A 15,588-nucleotide genomic window follows, 5' to 3' on the forward strand; every position below is an offset into this window, starting at 1 on the left:
TTTGGACCATCCTCCATGTTCCCCGGATCTAAACCCAATTGAGAACATTTGGGGATGGATGGCAAGGGAAGTTTACGAAAATGGACATCAGTTCCAGACAGTGGATGCCCTTCGTGAAGCCATTTTCAACACTTGGAGCAATGTTCCCACTAGCCTCCTGGAAACACTGGCATCAAGCATGCCTAAACGATTGTTTGACGTCATCAACAAGAATGGTGGAGCTACTCATTACTGAGTCCTTTTTTTGGCACTTTGATTTCTGTTTTGGGGGGTTTTGGAGGTTTTTGAGCTATGGTCTTAAACTTTTGATCAGCTGAAAAAATCATGTTTGAGTATAAATGAAGTTTTCAATTAATTCCCCGCTCAAATGTTTTTGTCTCTTATGCTGATTTCTTCTTTTAACATTGTGAAGCTCTACTTAGAACCTTCTTAAGATCCAATAATGCTAAATGCAAATTCTTGCAATTTTTTGACTGGTCTTAAGATTTTGATCAGGAGTGTATATATATAATCTAAGGCATCCAAACATTACAACTTTGCAACTTGAACTGAACATATACGTGAACTGTATATATATATATCATAAATACAATCTTAAGTTTTTATTATTTCTCTTTCTTTAGAAGTAAAAATAGTGTACAGAAATGTCATAATTAACAAGGTAGGTCCAGAATAATTTTTTTTCTTAACATCTGAATGATTTTCAGAAAATCAAAACTCATAACGTTAATGCTTCAATGATTGAATCAAAATCTTCCCCAAAACTGGTTTGCCTGCGTCAGACTAACAAAGTTATCTTTCTTGTGCCAAAGCAAAATTTGTAGAAATCACAGCGACTTCATGCTTCGACAAAAAGCACTCCGCGATATGATTGAAAAGAAACTAAACGCATCGGGTTGTCAAAGACAAAACAACGGTCACCGGTTTAAAACTAAATGTCCTGTTTACCTCAAGAAGTGTCTCTGCTCTGAAGAGTGGATGGGAACACCGAACGTGTGAAGAGGTTTCAAACATAGCAACAGTCTCAGAGTAAGACACTCAAAAGAGGAAACATCGGTTTTTTGAACATTTCCCAAAAAAAAGGTAGATTTTCCTCTGAACTGGCTTAAGTTCAGTAGGAAAGGACAGGGGAAGAAGTCAAACCTTTGCATAATTTCCTGTTGAGAGAGCCTTCACTTGCATATCTGACTGGACCACAAGAAAATGGGCCAATGAGAGGCTCTGAAACTGTGAGGTAAGAGGAAGGAGATTTTTGTGTAACTTTGCGTTGCGTAGTTTCTCTGCTTCTTAGCTCATCGCAGCCAGAAACTGAGAGGAATACGAGGAGATGTGTCGCCTTGCAGGCCTGTTCAAGCAACTGAACATTCACATTTTGGTCTAATGGATTTAATTAGGATGTTATGAGATACATCAACACAAACCGTTGTGTACCTGTGAAGTGGAACGATATAGAAACATGATTCTCAGTATGTTTACCCCCAAAAACCATTTTATGATGCATTTTATCCAATCTGATTTAGCTTTGGCATTTAACATGTGATAAAATTGTTGGACAATGTTGTTCAGATAAAGGCTATTCTACAAAGTATTTATTAGAAGGATAAAAAAATAAAAGGTAAACCACATTTTAAGACTGCATGCGGGTAAAAGTGAGAAGTATTCATCCTTTTCCTTCTACTTTACAATTCAACACAACTTCACGTTAGCCTATCAAATCAAATCTTACTCAACTATTCTGTTTGTGAAAGAGAAATTTAAGGGGTTGAAATCAACAATGGTTTATTAGTATTTAACACAATCTGCATTTATTTAGTCCTCTCATATTCTCTTCAAAGCCAGAAACACTTTTAATTTGTAGTTCATCAATGTCTATGAGACATAAATCAGCAGCGTAACCAAGACTGAAAACCTGGAACTATATTATATTTAGAGAGGAAGTTCATGACTAGAAAGGTCACTGTTGCCATATTGCATGCGCTGGGAATTATTGTTGAACTCCTGTCTGTGGGAAAGCACCCACACCTCCAGATTGTGCATGCGGTGATTGACCAAAAGAAACCGGAATCCTAAGTGCGAAACATTCTCGTTGTGGTAGTATCGATTGTGGCGCAATAATCTATTCAGCAAGTGTTGAGTGGATTAGAGGTAAGGTTAATTTTATGATAAAATAGAGGTTTTCAAATTTCTGGCAATCCAGAAACACTGGAACATTTTTAGAGGTTCTTGATAGCATATGTTAGCCGCAGGCTCTAGATTTGAGGCCCAAATTCAGAAAAACTAACAAAGAAAAAGAAAAGTCTTTGACTTTGCAACTTGAACTGAACAAACCGATGTAAACAACAGACCAAAGAAAGGAAGAAGGAACTTTAACAACAACACAATGAATCCAAATCAATCAACAAAATAAGACAACAAAAGGACAAAGTCAGTCAAAAACTACAAACCCACTACCAATGAGTGAAACGTCTGCGGACCCTAAGCATGAGCACAAATATATAAATATATAAAATTTAATGTAAACATAACATAAAGAATGTAGTGTAAAAAAAACCCACAGCTGCCAGGATTTTACCTTTTTTTGTTTGTTTGTTTTTACAGTGTGTCAATCGTTTCACTAAGACATGATTAATGAGACTATTTAAGACGTGGAGAAGTTTCACTTCCACTGAACTGACTGGAGTCAACATCATCAACATCCCTGTGACTCCGACATCAGACGTTTGGCTAATAGCTGATGATATCCAGCTACATTTACACCATTTCCCATGAACTCGTGCTGTGAACTGACACTTCCCCCAGCCTCAACTCTGAGATCCGTTTGAGTATTTCATAAATCCTTTGGAAATGATCACAGGAGCTCACTCATAGTTTGAATATTTGCTCTGGTTGTTCCTTTGTTACCCAACAGAAAGTTGATGAGATTCCTAGAGAACTCTTTAAAAAGCAGGACGCATTAAAATAGTCATGGTAGCTTCATTTGTCAGAAATGAACACAAACACATTTTGGTTCAATTGATGTTTGCCAAGATAGTCACATAAGTGGTTTAAAAACTGGCTCCTTTTTCAAACATTGTAAATCGAAATCCTGACCATCTTTCAGAGAAACGTGTTTTGTAATGTGCTCAACTCTGACCTACACAACTTTAAAGCAAAACCCAACGGCTGAAGCAATGTGGCGTCTACAAATACTCAGCAGAAACTACTTTTTAAAGAAATTGTCAGTACAAAATTGTGGCAAAGACAAACTTTGTTGTCGAGTTTTAGCTGAATTTGCTCACAAATACGAAGGGTGAAACATTTGATCAGATTTAAAATAATTTCTCAGCTCCAGCAAAACCAATTGACAAATAACTGTGACCGTTACTGACTCATATGATCTGGTTAAAAATAATAAGATAAACAGATCAATGTCATCAGCGTAGAGACTGTAACCTAGTTCCCCGATTCCCAACCAGAATCCAGGCACTGCTGTGTTGACTGTATTATATAAACACTGGGAAAGATTCAACGCCCTTTGTTTTAGGCAATACTGTAACTCTGCTTTTATTTTGAAAGTGCCAAGCTTACACTTTGCGGGTGGGTGGACGAAGACGCCTCAGGGCCCGAGGCGCGTGCTGACTGTCCTGTTCTGTCTGGTAGAAGAACATCCTCACAGCGTCATCCAGTAGCAGCCATGTTGGAAGACCAAGCAGCCTCTGAGGAGAGAGGAACGAGGATGAGTCTGGGGGTGAGGAGGGTACAGGAAGGACCCAGTGCCTCCCTATCCTTGATGATATGACAAGGATAAAGAATAAGGATGAGGAAACAATGTTGCAAACAAGAATCGTATTAGCGGCTTTTTTGGCGCGCAAAAAGAAAGAAGGAATCTGCACACCTTTAGAATAAAGACTACAGGGAGGGGAGTTTTTACAAAACTTAAAAAATCCCCAATATTTTATTTTTTTTTGCCATGTGAAATAATTATTATATCATCTCTATGTTGATAAAAAACAAAATTCTGTTGAACCGTTTTTGTTATGTTTGTGGCTTAAAGGGGCAGTGTTACATGCTTTCCAGGCACAAAGTGCTATTTTATATAGCACAAGTAATTAACTATGTCAACTTCAGTTGTTAGAAAAATACTACATATTGCAAATCAAATGTGACTTAAAAGAACCTTTACTTTGCAACTTAATGTTTGAAATTGTCTCTTCAAGAAACTCCTGCTGTTTTTGAAGCTCTACCTTCAGGAAGTCGTCACAACATGGCTCCTTTATTCACCCTTTGACATCATTTTTACCAGCGCCGCTCTGAGAAGTAGCTCGTTTAATGAGCCCAGTGGAGGAAACAGGCGTTTGCTAATTGCTGCTGGCTAGTCTGAAGGAGCTGAGTGGTGTCGTTGCGGGGCAGTGGGGCTGTGTGAGGCGGAAGTGAACTGGCAACTCACTGGTTCCAGGACAAGCTCCTACCACGGTTGCCACCTTCACCCCATGTTCCACCCCGTGGTGGTGGACTGTTCACTCAAAGTCAAGGGTCAGTTTTATTCATCAGGTCAAGTCTCTTTGTGTTCTGTTCGAGGGTGACGGTAGGGTGTACTGGGAGATGGATAGGCTGACAGGTTTGTCAGCAGTAATGCGGGTGTTTCTCTGGTATGTAAAGGTGATGAATTACTGGTTTAGCTACATTCTGATCCTCGACACAGAAACAAGCAGCAGACTTAGATGGCTGGACTCAACCTTAGAGCGTTCAGTCATTTGGAGACAACTCAAAGTACAACTGCTGTTGCTCTGCAGCTGAAGTCAGTAAGGGCTGCTTCCTTCCTAGGCAACTTCCTTTGTTCAGGTATTTGGAGGTTTTCCATCACACCCCAGTTGGAGGATGCCCCAAGGCAGAAGCAAAACCCAGTGGAGGGAGAATTTACCCCTTCTAGTCTTTAAATGCCTTTAAGATTCCCCAGAGAGAGACGCAGAGTGTCACTGTGAAGAAGCATATCTGAGTTTCTTTACTGCTCTTGTTAACTCTGAATGCCAACTTTGGCTAGGCAAACAGGCAGCAGATGGCTGGATGCATGAATTTGTAGTGAATCCAGGTGTCTTGATGAAGGGAAACTGGAAACAGTGCAACACTGAACCGTGCTGCACCATCTTATGCTTTGGCTGTTTGCCATAACAGTTAACTGAAGCATAACTACGCTCTTAATCTTTTAAGGAAAGGAAAACATATTTTTAAAACTCCTGCAGTCTTAGAGTGACAATAAAGAGGAGCACAGCAAATTTCACAGTTGGACAGCAGGGAAGCAGAAGGCTTGTCCAGTCAGACCGTCAGTTCCCAAAACGACACGACAACAAACAGAAACCTGGTAAAAGCGCAGACGGGGTCAGTGTGGCCCTGTGGGACCGCCCACTGCGTAAAAAGCTCCTGGGGTCCAAATGATGGTCTCTTTAGGCCACACTAAAGTACTCAAGGTCAGGATTGTCCTTAAGGCGTAACAAGAGCATTGGGTTTTCTCATGTCAGCAATGGGTTCAGTATTTTACTGAACCCATTCCATACCCCTCGCATGGTATGGAACACCTGACCCAACTTCTGTCAGTTAACATCCGGTGATGCCAGCAAATGTTTGAAAGGCTTAACGACAGCTGCAATGACAGGAAAGGGCAAAGACGAGGCAAAGTGGAGCGGTGAAGTGGGTAAAAACAGAGGAGATGACGAGAATTACAAGTGCAAGGCAGGCAAAGGCGATGAGAGTGTGAGAAGTGAGAGCAACGTAGGTTGTGGCAGAACAAGAGTGAAGGAGAAAAGAGAAGAAAGTGAGTGGGAGAAACAGAACCTGGATCGTGTTTTTAGCAATGGAGCAGCAGCGAAACATGTCAAAAGTCCCGCAACTAAAGTCAGTGAGACGTGATGTGGGCACAGGGCAGAGCAAAGAGAAGAGAGCAGAAACGCCTACATGCTGAGCTCCATCTCCAAACCACTGCTGAAGTATCGGAGTCGGTGCTTATCCACCTACAGCATCGCTCTGCCCACTAAGATGTAGGTTTCTGCATCGCGCGGCGCAGAAGACTGCCAGCACGCCAGCAAGTCCTTCTCCTTTCAACTAAATGTGAAAAAAAAAAACATGAAAATCAAATGCGATTACCTTCATGTACGTGTTGAGTTCAGGTATTCGGTTTTCTGCAATCTCCTTTTTGTTGCCGATGTAGATTTTTCCTGCGGTCAAAGTTAAAGACATGGGAGGAATTAAAAGGGTTTCTTTCCTTACCGACGTGGCCTGAATGGCAGCAGAAAATGTTGCACTTCTGGTGTTTTTCTTTATGTTCAAGATTTCACATGGCTCTCAATTTACCACACGTATCATCTGATGTACAAATTACATACAATCTGCAGATTATTGTCAACATGTTTCTGTAAATTAGTGAGCAGATGTTATTTTACGGCAGCTTAAAAAAGTATTTGCCCACTTACAGAATTGGTTGGTAGTGGGGTTGGGAGGTTCTGGTGCCTGAACGAGAGGCGGGGTCACCCTGGACAGGCCAGTCTGTCGCCAGGGCAACACAGAGGCAGACAGGACAAACAACCACGCGCGCACACACACACACACACACACACACACACACACACACACACACACACACACACACACACACACACACACCTAGAGAGAGACCAGTTAACCTGACAGGCATGTCAGAGGTTTTGGTGGTAAATACACTTCATGTGATTTGCGACATTATATTGTTGGTTTGGGTAGTTTTGTATTTATTCATCTTTTTTTTTGTTTTTTTCACCATTAACGTATGAAATTGCTATTTTAGAAACAGCTTTTTTGTAATTACCGAGGTCATATTCGTCCAGTATGACATTTCCGTCATGACCTGAGACGTGGAAATGTAACAAAAAAGCAAGCAGAAGAAATCAGCAGGGTGATGAATACTTGTCTTTCAGTTTTAGCCATTTGAAATAATATTGTTTTTAAAAACAGTGAAAGTATTGGCAGGCCAACACACTCCAAGCAGAAATTGTGAATTGTATTTATTTGTTAGATCTGAGCACGAGGTTTACACTTTGATAGGTCGGCGTGCAAATATTGAAGCATATTAAAGGTCAAAACATCCATCAGGTTGACTTTTTTTCCTCTGGATCAAACATCGAACAGGAAGTACGAAGGTGTGTTTTACTTAAGAACTTGACATTCAAATACTCCAGTGGTTTGTTTTCAGATTGGCCTGAAATTGGCTCCGATTCCAAATCGTTCCCCAGACATTCATCCATGCAGCGATGCTGTTAAATTAAATCCTTGTGGTTTTTAGACGTGTTGTAATCTCGGTCATCCTCTTTCCTCACCAACTGGGAAGTGGGGAAAGATGAAATAAAGAAACGGAAATTCTGACATCAACGTCTTTAATCGGAGAAGCCTAATCCGACGAGTCTGTATTGTTTTTCTTTGAGCCCGACTTCCCATCAGGCCGTTCTCCCCGCTGTCGTCCTTATTCCCTTTCCATCCTGATGAGATCTGGCAGTCCAATTAAACCAGCAGACTCCACAGTGGCAGCTGCTATATCTGAGTTTTTGGGAAAGTAGAACTTTCTTAATATAGTGAAACACATCATAGCCTTAAGGTTTTTTCTTTTCTTTCTTTTTTTTTTTTTTTCTTAAATGTGTTACATTGTTCCCAATAAAGACGTTTTGACGTCGGACTTTCAAAGAACAAACTGGGTTAAAGAAAGATCTACATCTCAGCGTACGTCTTGCGGATGTTTCACGGGTCGCGTCCCAACGGGAGGAGAACCGGGGTCGGATCCAGAACTCGACGGAGGGAGCAGGAATCGCTTCTGACCCAGAAACACGTCGGGTCAAACCAGGAGGGACTGAGAGCGATGCTGGCATTCACATTATAACGTGAACTTTTATGCGAAAATCAGAACACTTTGTCCAGAAAACACGACATCGAGTTGTTTAAGGGAACTTTTTGTTAGATGAAGCCTTAAACCGAGACAAATCCACGTCCATGTTGTCGTTCGCTGCATGTTGACGAAGTGTGTTTGTGTAATCCATGCGCACACCGACCTCCACCCTCCAGATCAATGCCACCAACTCGGAGGCGCCGGATTCTTATTGGGTCAAATAGTGGCTTCCAGGCACAATCAATGTAGATGCTGATGACAAATCCCAGAAAGAGAGACTTGTGGAAAAACAACGAGCCGAACAAAGGCAAAGGAAAGACGAAGGCAGCGTAACGAGGACGCACCGTTTCTGATGGTGGCTCCTAAACTTTGGGACTCTGTGCCTTTGGAAATAGGTGCATCTTCACTTCACTTAAATCTCTTTTAAAAGGTCTTTGGGTCCCGATTGCACATCCACACCTCAACAAACAAACCGGACTAAACAGGCAAATGGCGGGATTAAAATGGACTAAGTGTGAACGGACCCTAAAGTGTCCATGGATCTTTCTGAATGTCACAAACATCCGGTCATTTTAAGGTGGATGTTATCGAAACTTGATCAATTTTTACATTTTGTGAAAAGTTCCTAAAAGTGAGATTTTTTTTTTTGTTATTCTCCTAGTATGTATTGACAGATTTAGATATTTTAGGGGAAAAAAAAACTTTACTTAGTGGTAAACAATAAAAAAAGATACATTTGTCAGTGCAACACTCACTTCTCTGTTTTCGAGTGAAGAAACTACAGCAAACAAAACATACAGGAGAAAGTTTTAGGTTGGAGCAGCAGAGGTGGGGGATGCTTTCTGCCAAATTTAGCCACAATTTCTTTGGGGTTTTTTAAAATTATTTTTTAAAAATATTGTAGTTTCTTTCTACAGCAAACAGTCACCCGCCCCTTGGTAAAACGTGAAAGCTTTAAGTTTATCCCGGCTGAAAAGCTAAACTTCTAAATCCCAGTTTGGGTTTCAGTCGAGGATTTAAATAAATTTATCTGATTTACAAAAATTGACAAAAAGCGTTGAACACAACTAATGGCTTCACCTGCAGTTAGACTTGCGTTCGTGATGTTTTGATGATGTGGTGAGGAAGACTTTTATAAAAACCTATTTGTCTCTGAACACAGAAAGCATGATGGATAAACATTTAATGTAAAGGTTAGAGCGGCAGGGCTTTAACGGAGCGGCTAAAGCGTTTCCTCTTTGTCCGGCCGGCAGCAGGAAATCCCCGCGACGACGGTAAAAGCAGAAATTAGAGCCGCCGTGCTGATTACACTTCTTCTTTTCTTCTCCACACAAACAGTAGTAAATGCTTTTCTTCCATTAGCGGCGGCTAATGGAAGAAAATGTTTTCATTGAATTGTGAGGCATTTTTGCAGTTTCTTTTTGTTTGTGTTTTTTTTTTGTAAAAACGCGCCGATACGGTCAAACAGATTCAATGAATAATGAAGTAAAATATTGAACTTTTCAAACAAATCAAAATAAATTAATCCTGCTGAAAAAAACAAACAAACTGATAAGTAATGATGCTAGTTGTTAACTTACAAGGTCATACAGGCGAGTGTGTGTGTGTGTGTGTGTGTGTGTGTGTGTGTGTGTGTGTGTGTGTGTGTGTGTGTGTGTGTGTGTGTGTGTGTGTGTGCGTGTGTGTGTGCGTGTGTGTGTGTGGGTGTGTGTTGGGAGTTGTTGGTGTGTGCTCTTGACTCATTTTCTGGGAAAATGTTCTTTTCAGCTTTTTCTGAGAAAACTGCAGTGAAGACCTCCCTGGTGTTCTGGACTCTCTTGTTCAGGATGGATTGTCCTCATCCTGAACATACAGCACATTTCTAGGAAATGAAACTGTTAAGCAAGATGAATTTGTTTGCTATTAAGGGAATGCAACAACATATTGGCACAGATTTCCTTAATTTTGGGTGATCTGTGATTGGTCGATGCTTACACCTAAAACTGATCACAAGGGTCTAAAAATCAGCCAGTGTCTCCTTTTGACTGCCAGGAGAGAGGACTGACTGACAGGAATCAGGTCACCTTCGTCATCATGTTAGTAACTTTTCAGACAATAAATAAATAAATCAGAAATAGATCATTATAGATAATTATAGCCCATGACGTCGTTCTCATCAGCTGACCTGGAAGAGGAGGCAGGACGCAGGCGTTGGGACCGGGCCGGTCCGGGTCATCAGGGGAGTATTTGCTCTCCAGGGTTTGGTGGAGGCTGAAAAACTCTCTGTAGCGCCGATAGATCAGATACTTGCTGCCTCCCTTCGTCTTCACCTCAACCACAAACCTCTAGGCGGGAAACAGAAACAGAAAAAACATTTTTTAAATGTTGCACGCAGAGCTGGCCCCAGAACGAAGGGGGCCCTGGGCAGATTCTAATGGGGGCCCAATAAGTTTTCTCAATCTTCAGTTAGTCCAACGTTTTCTCTTTTTTTTTTTTGTTACAGTTTAGTGACCTGAATTTAAATAGCATTTTCTACATTACAGAATTTGTTTGAGAATTATACTAATCATAGAAAAGAACAGACTTTATAACACATTTACATCGGAGACTGGAATTGTCAGGGATTTTCTCCAATTGAAGGCAGCAAAGACTTTTCTTTTTAATCACAGAAAACAAAAGTAAGATAATATGGACACATAAGAAAACATGCACTTAATAAACGCATTAAACATGGTGTTATTATGTAAACAGTCCTAAACAATCAGTCAGGATGATTTTTTATTTCTTCCCGCTTCTCAAATTGAAGAATGCAATGGAATCAAGATTGGGTTTTGTGATTTGTTTTTGTTTTGTTTTTTGTTTACAGTCTTGCATTTAAGGCTGCATGGAAATACTGCCTAATATTACTGCTGCTGTTCCTGCGAGCTGGTTTCAAACCATGAAGCCCTGTGAAAAGTTATTCATTCATTCATTCATTCATTCATGTTTCTCTTTATCTCACTGTTTCTTCATGTCAGCTGCTCATTACAACCAATTATAGGAGCGCGCAAGTTTCTCATGCGTGCGTGATTCGCGACAGTAAAATGCGTGAAGACTTACAAAGTAATCAATGAAACCCTTTTTCTCCTCGATGTCCGCGATGGCGGCGCTGATGGGGATGTTGTCTGGCAGCTGGTCAAAGTCACTGACAGGATGGAGACACGTGATCAGTTAGTGTTTCATTTGCATCCCCAAAAAACGAAACAACGAAAAAAGTGAGTTTGAATCAAAGTCTCAATCGATCCCAGCACAAAACGACGCAAACTTTGCGCAGCTGATAACAGTAGTAATAAAACTGTCATAAACTCTCATTACCTCTTCAGAAATCAGGCGAGAGATCAACTGTCTGTTTTGTTTTGTTTTTGTTTTTGTTTTTTTGCGCACACTCTTCACTCACCTCTCGTCCCGCAGCTGCTGCGGCTGCATGTTTTGCGCACGGTTCGGTTCGGCTCCAGGACTCCAGGGGGAAGAAAATCCCGGGACTCCGATCAGGAGGAGAAGCGTCTCTGTCTGTGTGTCTGTCGGAGGAGCGAGGAACGGATGAAGCTCTGACTGAGAGACTCTCCGGTGGCTGAAAGAGGCGCAGCGGAGCGGAAGCGCAGCCAGGAAGCGAAAGTTCCCTAAAAAAACAGACTGACGAGAGGATCCGGCGCTGCAGATGTTCCGCCTGGCAGCGAGGGAGGGGACATGTCACCAAACAGTCACTGGTGGAACTGGCGCATGTCAGGAACATCAGACATTTCGTTCATCACTCCATATCAGCTTCAGCTTAGAGTGGATTTGATTTTGGACTGTTTTGAAAACCAAGATTCAATTTACTTTTCTTTCATTTAAAAAAATGTTGTATCGTTATGGCCTTTCCTGAGTTGAAGGTTTTCCAGCAGTCAGAAACCGATGACAGCCTAAAAATGTTTCCTAAGAATCGTAGCTGTTGACAGCAGTGAATATTTAAAGTTAAGTGGAAGGAAAACGTGCAGAAGAAGATTTGTTCAAGAGTTGAGATGACCTGTGGAGTGAGTAGCTGCGTATGTCGACCATGCCAGTGTGTAGTTTGACATTTGGAAAATAAACTTGCATAAAAGAAACTCAACAAATTAGTTAAAAAAAACAAAAACAAAAAAACGGTTTCTTGATTTAAAAAAAAATGAAAAAAGGTTTTGGTGCTTGGATAAAATGCTTCTGCTTTGAGGTTTTTTTTGGGCCTCAAAATCGGTTTATTTTTGCAAAACTAAAGTGAAAACACTTTTTCCGCATCACCTGACATGAGCAACAACGGGATGTTGCTCCTGGTGAAAACCACGAAGAAGAAGACAACAGGAAGTGGTTGGAGGATCGTGGCTCCTGGTGACTCAGCAACACGAAAGTGTGATTTTAATTGCATTTCATACGTAATACAAAGACCAAAGATGCAAAATTGTGGGGGGGGTTTTTCCCCCACATTAGCGAAATATCGACAAGGTTTAGCGCACATTTGTAACGGAAACGAGCCACGACACAGAGACGTATCCAGGATACGGGCTGCAACTGATGCATGTCCTGCCACTGTGACCCTGAGACAGCATCAGACGGGTCTGTCTTACCTGGACGGAGGACAAAATAAAAAAAATTAAAAAAAGATTTGACTGTTGTAGATGTTTGGAGATGAGAGTCAATTTTGCATTTTGTTTTGAAATCAAGGAGTCTTGAAGACGAGTGGTTAGGCAAAAAAAGAAGAAAAAAAAAGTTCTGGACTGAAGAGACACAACCGGTCCATTTCAAGTAAAAACCTTGTTGCACCTCAGAACTGTTGTAGTGGGATCAGATGAGAGCTTTGGAAAGATTCAACCAATGTGGAATAATTCTTACAAAATATGCTAATGTTCCTGCTGCCCTGCATTCTGATGGTGTTTTTATAACCACAAATTTCAAAACTAAAAGTGATAAGTTGATATCACACAGGAGTCACTTTTGGGCACTTCTTCTCTAGGCAACGTCAGTGTTTTTCTTGAAACATGACCTCATATTTCCTTTTTTTTCTTCTTTTTTTTCCCTCCTTATCTGAAGGGAAACACACACACAAGCACACACACACTTCCTGAATGCACTAGCTCAATCTGAATTGATCCAGTGTTGACTTCTGACCTCTTTTGGTTCGCTGTTGACGCAAGAAAAAAACAGAATTCAGCTTGTGAGATTTAAAAGTGCAACGACTGTTTGAACCGAACGCTCCTGACACTAGATGTCAGCAAAGCTGCTGAAATGCCAAAGTTAGACGCGTTCAGCAGAACCAGGGATTTGGCGTCTGGAGTGAAACAGTTTCTGATTTTGGTTTCTTTATCTCTTTCAGTGACATCAGCTCTGCTTCAGACCTAAAATTTGGACTGTTAGTCTTTTTAAAAAAAGAAAAAGAAAAAAAGAAAAGCTGCAAAACAGAGGAACTGCATAGCCACCAGCTTCTCTGAAAAGAAAGCAAAAGAGTCGACGAGTCCTGGACGCGCTGACTGGTTCGCTTTGAAATCTCAATATTTGTTTAAGAGGATGACGTCAGAGTGAATGTCTGATTGTTTGTGTTCTTCAAAAACAAAAAAGTGCTTGTGAGAGGAAAAAAAATAACTGAGTAAATGTAGAAAATAGCTTGTCTGAAACTGGCTGTGACTGTCAGAAAACAGGAGAAACAACAAGTTGACTGAAGTAGATCGGTGCATAAAGTGTGTGTGAGTGTGAATGAAGCGCATGTTGACTCCGTATCTATTTTCACGTTGCCTGAGATGGATGGGCCGAGACGCTGCTCGCATGTCAGGCCTTCGCCAGCCATAAATTGCAGAAACATTTTTTGAGGTTGTATTTATCTTCAAGGTCAGGCCAGCTGCTGAAGTCTGTTGTGCTTCTCTGATTTGGTGTGTGTGTGTGTGTGTGTGTGTGTGTGTGTGTGTGTGAGAGAGAATTTAGGGATTGCGAATGGGCATTGAGGTGTGTGTGTGTGTTTTCAAAAAATGTCTGCTGGTGAAATCTAATAAGCAATCAAGTTGACACACACACACACGCACACACACACATATATATGGAAATAGAAGAAGCAAGAGTGACAGAAAGCCTCAACAAGCGTTTGGGTTGTGTTGGCCATGTTGACAGCTGGTTTCCATGGGAACGTTAGAAGAGCGGCAGGAAGAGGAAGAGCCGGAGACGAGAACTTCTCTGTTCTTTAAAGGGGCAGTGTGATGTCAAATCAACCCTTTTCAGCTTTTCACCACATCATAAACTTATTCTCTCATCAGAGACGTACCTGTGAATCTCCATGGCAACCATTCGGGAGTGGCCCGAACGCGTTTCCCACTGAGTGCCGGAGTCAGAGCCGCGGTCTCCACGGCGAGGTTTTGCCTCAAAGCGGCGCTCTCGCATGACTTCCCCACCTGGTTCCTTCAGACTAGCCAGAAGCAATTAGCAAACACCTGGTGGAACTGAACATCTGAGCTCACTGTAGGAGCTGCTTCACAGTGCAGCGCTCCTATGAACGGCTTAACGAAGAAACACGGTAAAGAGCTAGATGTGTAAAACATTTTTTCCCTTGAGGTTAAAGTTCACACAAATCTAAAAATAATTACGTTTGTGAATTATTTTACACTGCATGTCCTCTGTTAACTGGAGCTCATTTTGCCAGGAAGAAGGACAAGAGGCTGCATTTTAAATAAACAAACCTGATCACCAGCTGACGCTCTGTACAATAATAATAATGTGTCCATTTTTAAATGTCAAAAGAAATCTGGGGAGAAAATTTTTTGTTTATTTTTACAGCAGCTTCATTAGGGGAAGTGATGAAACTTCCCCTCATGATGTCAATGCCATCATGATGGGATTGACAATTTACTAAGGAAGCATCATCATCATCATCATCATCATCACCACCATCATCATCATCATCATCATCATCATCATCATCATCATCACCTGAGCTATTGTTACTACTCAAATACTCATAGAAGTAACTTAGATTCATTCTTTAGTTGTGATTCTGATCCATAAATGAACATAAAACTGAAACCAGATATTGTGTCTCCAAACCGAATTGAAAATGCGTTATCATTTTCCCTCTCTGTTTGACAGACTAAACCTTTTCTGTTTTAGATTGGGTTGAATTTTTATTTTCTGTTCTTGATGTGTCATTGCTTTGTGGAATCAGCGTTGAGGCCTGAATGATGTAAGCTTGTGTGATACCTCAAGCTTACGTCAGCTTATCTTGAGGTATCACACAAGCTCCCGCCCCTCGCTCAGCTCCTCCAGACTAGCCAGCAGCAATTAGCAAACACCTGGTGGAGCAGTGAGTCTGCTGAGCTCATCATGGGAGCTGCTTCTCAGGGCAACTCTCTCAAGAATGCGTGTGAATGGTTTTATAGAGGAATGTTGATGTGATGTATTCCTCTAGGAGCAGCAACCAAAAATTCAATACAACCCACTGGGAAAAAATTATGTTTTTTTTTTTTTGTTTATAATTTTTACTTCATGCATAAACATGGCAGTCATTTGTCACAGATAAAAGTTGTTTTTTTATATCTGTAAAAATGCAGTTTTCTCTGGTGGAGCCCAGATCTCACAGACTAAATGCTCCTCACATCTGCGAGCGCAGACAGCAGCGGGCTCCCCGTGCATTTATTTTTAGGGCTAATATCTGCTAATCTTTGGGTATACGCGGACAAGGGATACCCTTCAATATT

General features: G+C 41.2%; 2 protein-coding genes across 5 annotated transcripts in view; one reads left to right on the plus strand and one right to left on the minus strand.

Moving 5' to 3' along the window:
• ncf4 (neutrophil cytosolic factor 4) overlaps positions 1–15,588 on the minus strand; it is a 34,943-nt gene that overhangs the window by 18,892 nt on the left and 463 nt on the right. The window contains exons 2-6 of one of the 4 annotated variants that reach the window (XM_055040876.1): positions 11,298–11,418; positions 10,961–11,045; positions 10,047–10,206; positions 6,118–6,188; positions 3,568–3,695 (exon numbers count right to left, since the gene is read on the minus strand). In XM_055040876.1, coding sequence (XP_054896851.1) covers positions 3,568–3,695; positions 6,118–6,188; positions 10,047–10,206; positions 10,961–11,045; positions 11,298–11,326 — 473 coding nt within the window. In that variant the 5' untranslated portion in view covers positions 11,327–11,418. Of the gene's footprint in view, positions 1–3,567; positions 3,696–6,117; positions 6,189–10,046; positions 10,207–10,960; positions 11,046–11,297; positions 11,568–15,588 lie in introns of all 4 variants that reach the window. The other 3 variants (XM_055040875.1, XM_055040874.1, XM_055040877.1) reach the window with 3 other exon arrangements.
• pvalb7 (parvalbumin 7) overlaps positions 1–15,588 on the plus strand; it is a 37,829-nt gene that overhangs the window by 13,232 nt on the left and 9,009 nt on the right. The gene's annotated exons all lie outside the window — the stretch shown is intronic.

This window comes from Poeciliopsis prolifica, unplaced genomic scaffold (genome assembly GCF_027474105.1).
Source record: "Poeciliopsis prolifica strain line A6 unplaced genomic scaffold, Auburn_PproV2 SCAFFOLD016, whole genome shotgun sequence".
Taxonomy (NCBI): domain Eukaryota; kingdom Metazoa; phylum Chordata; class Actinopteri; order Cyprinodontiformes; family Poeciliidae; genus Poeciliopsis; species Poeciliopsis prolifica.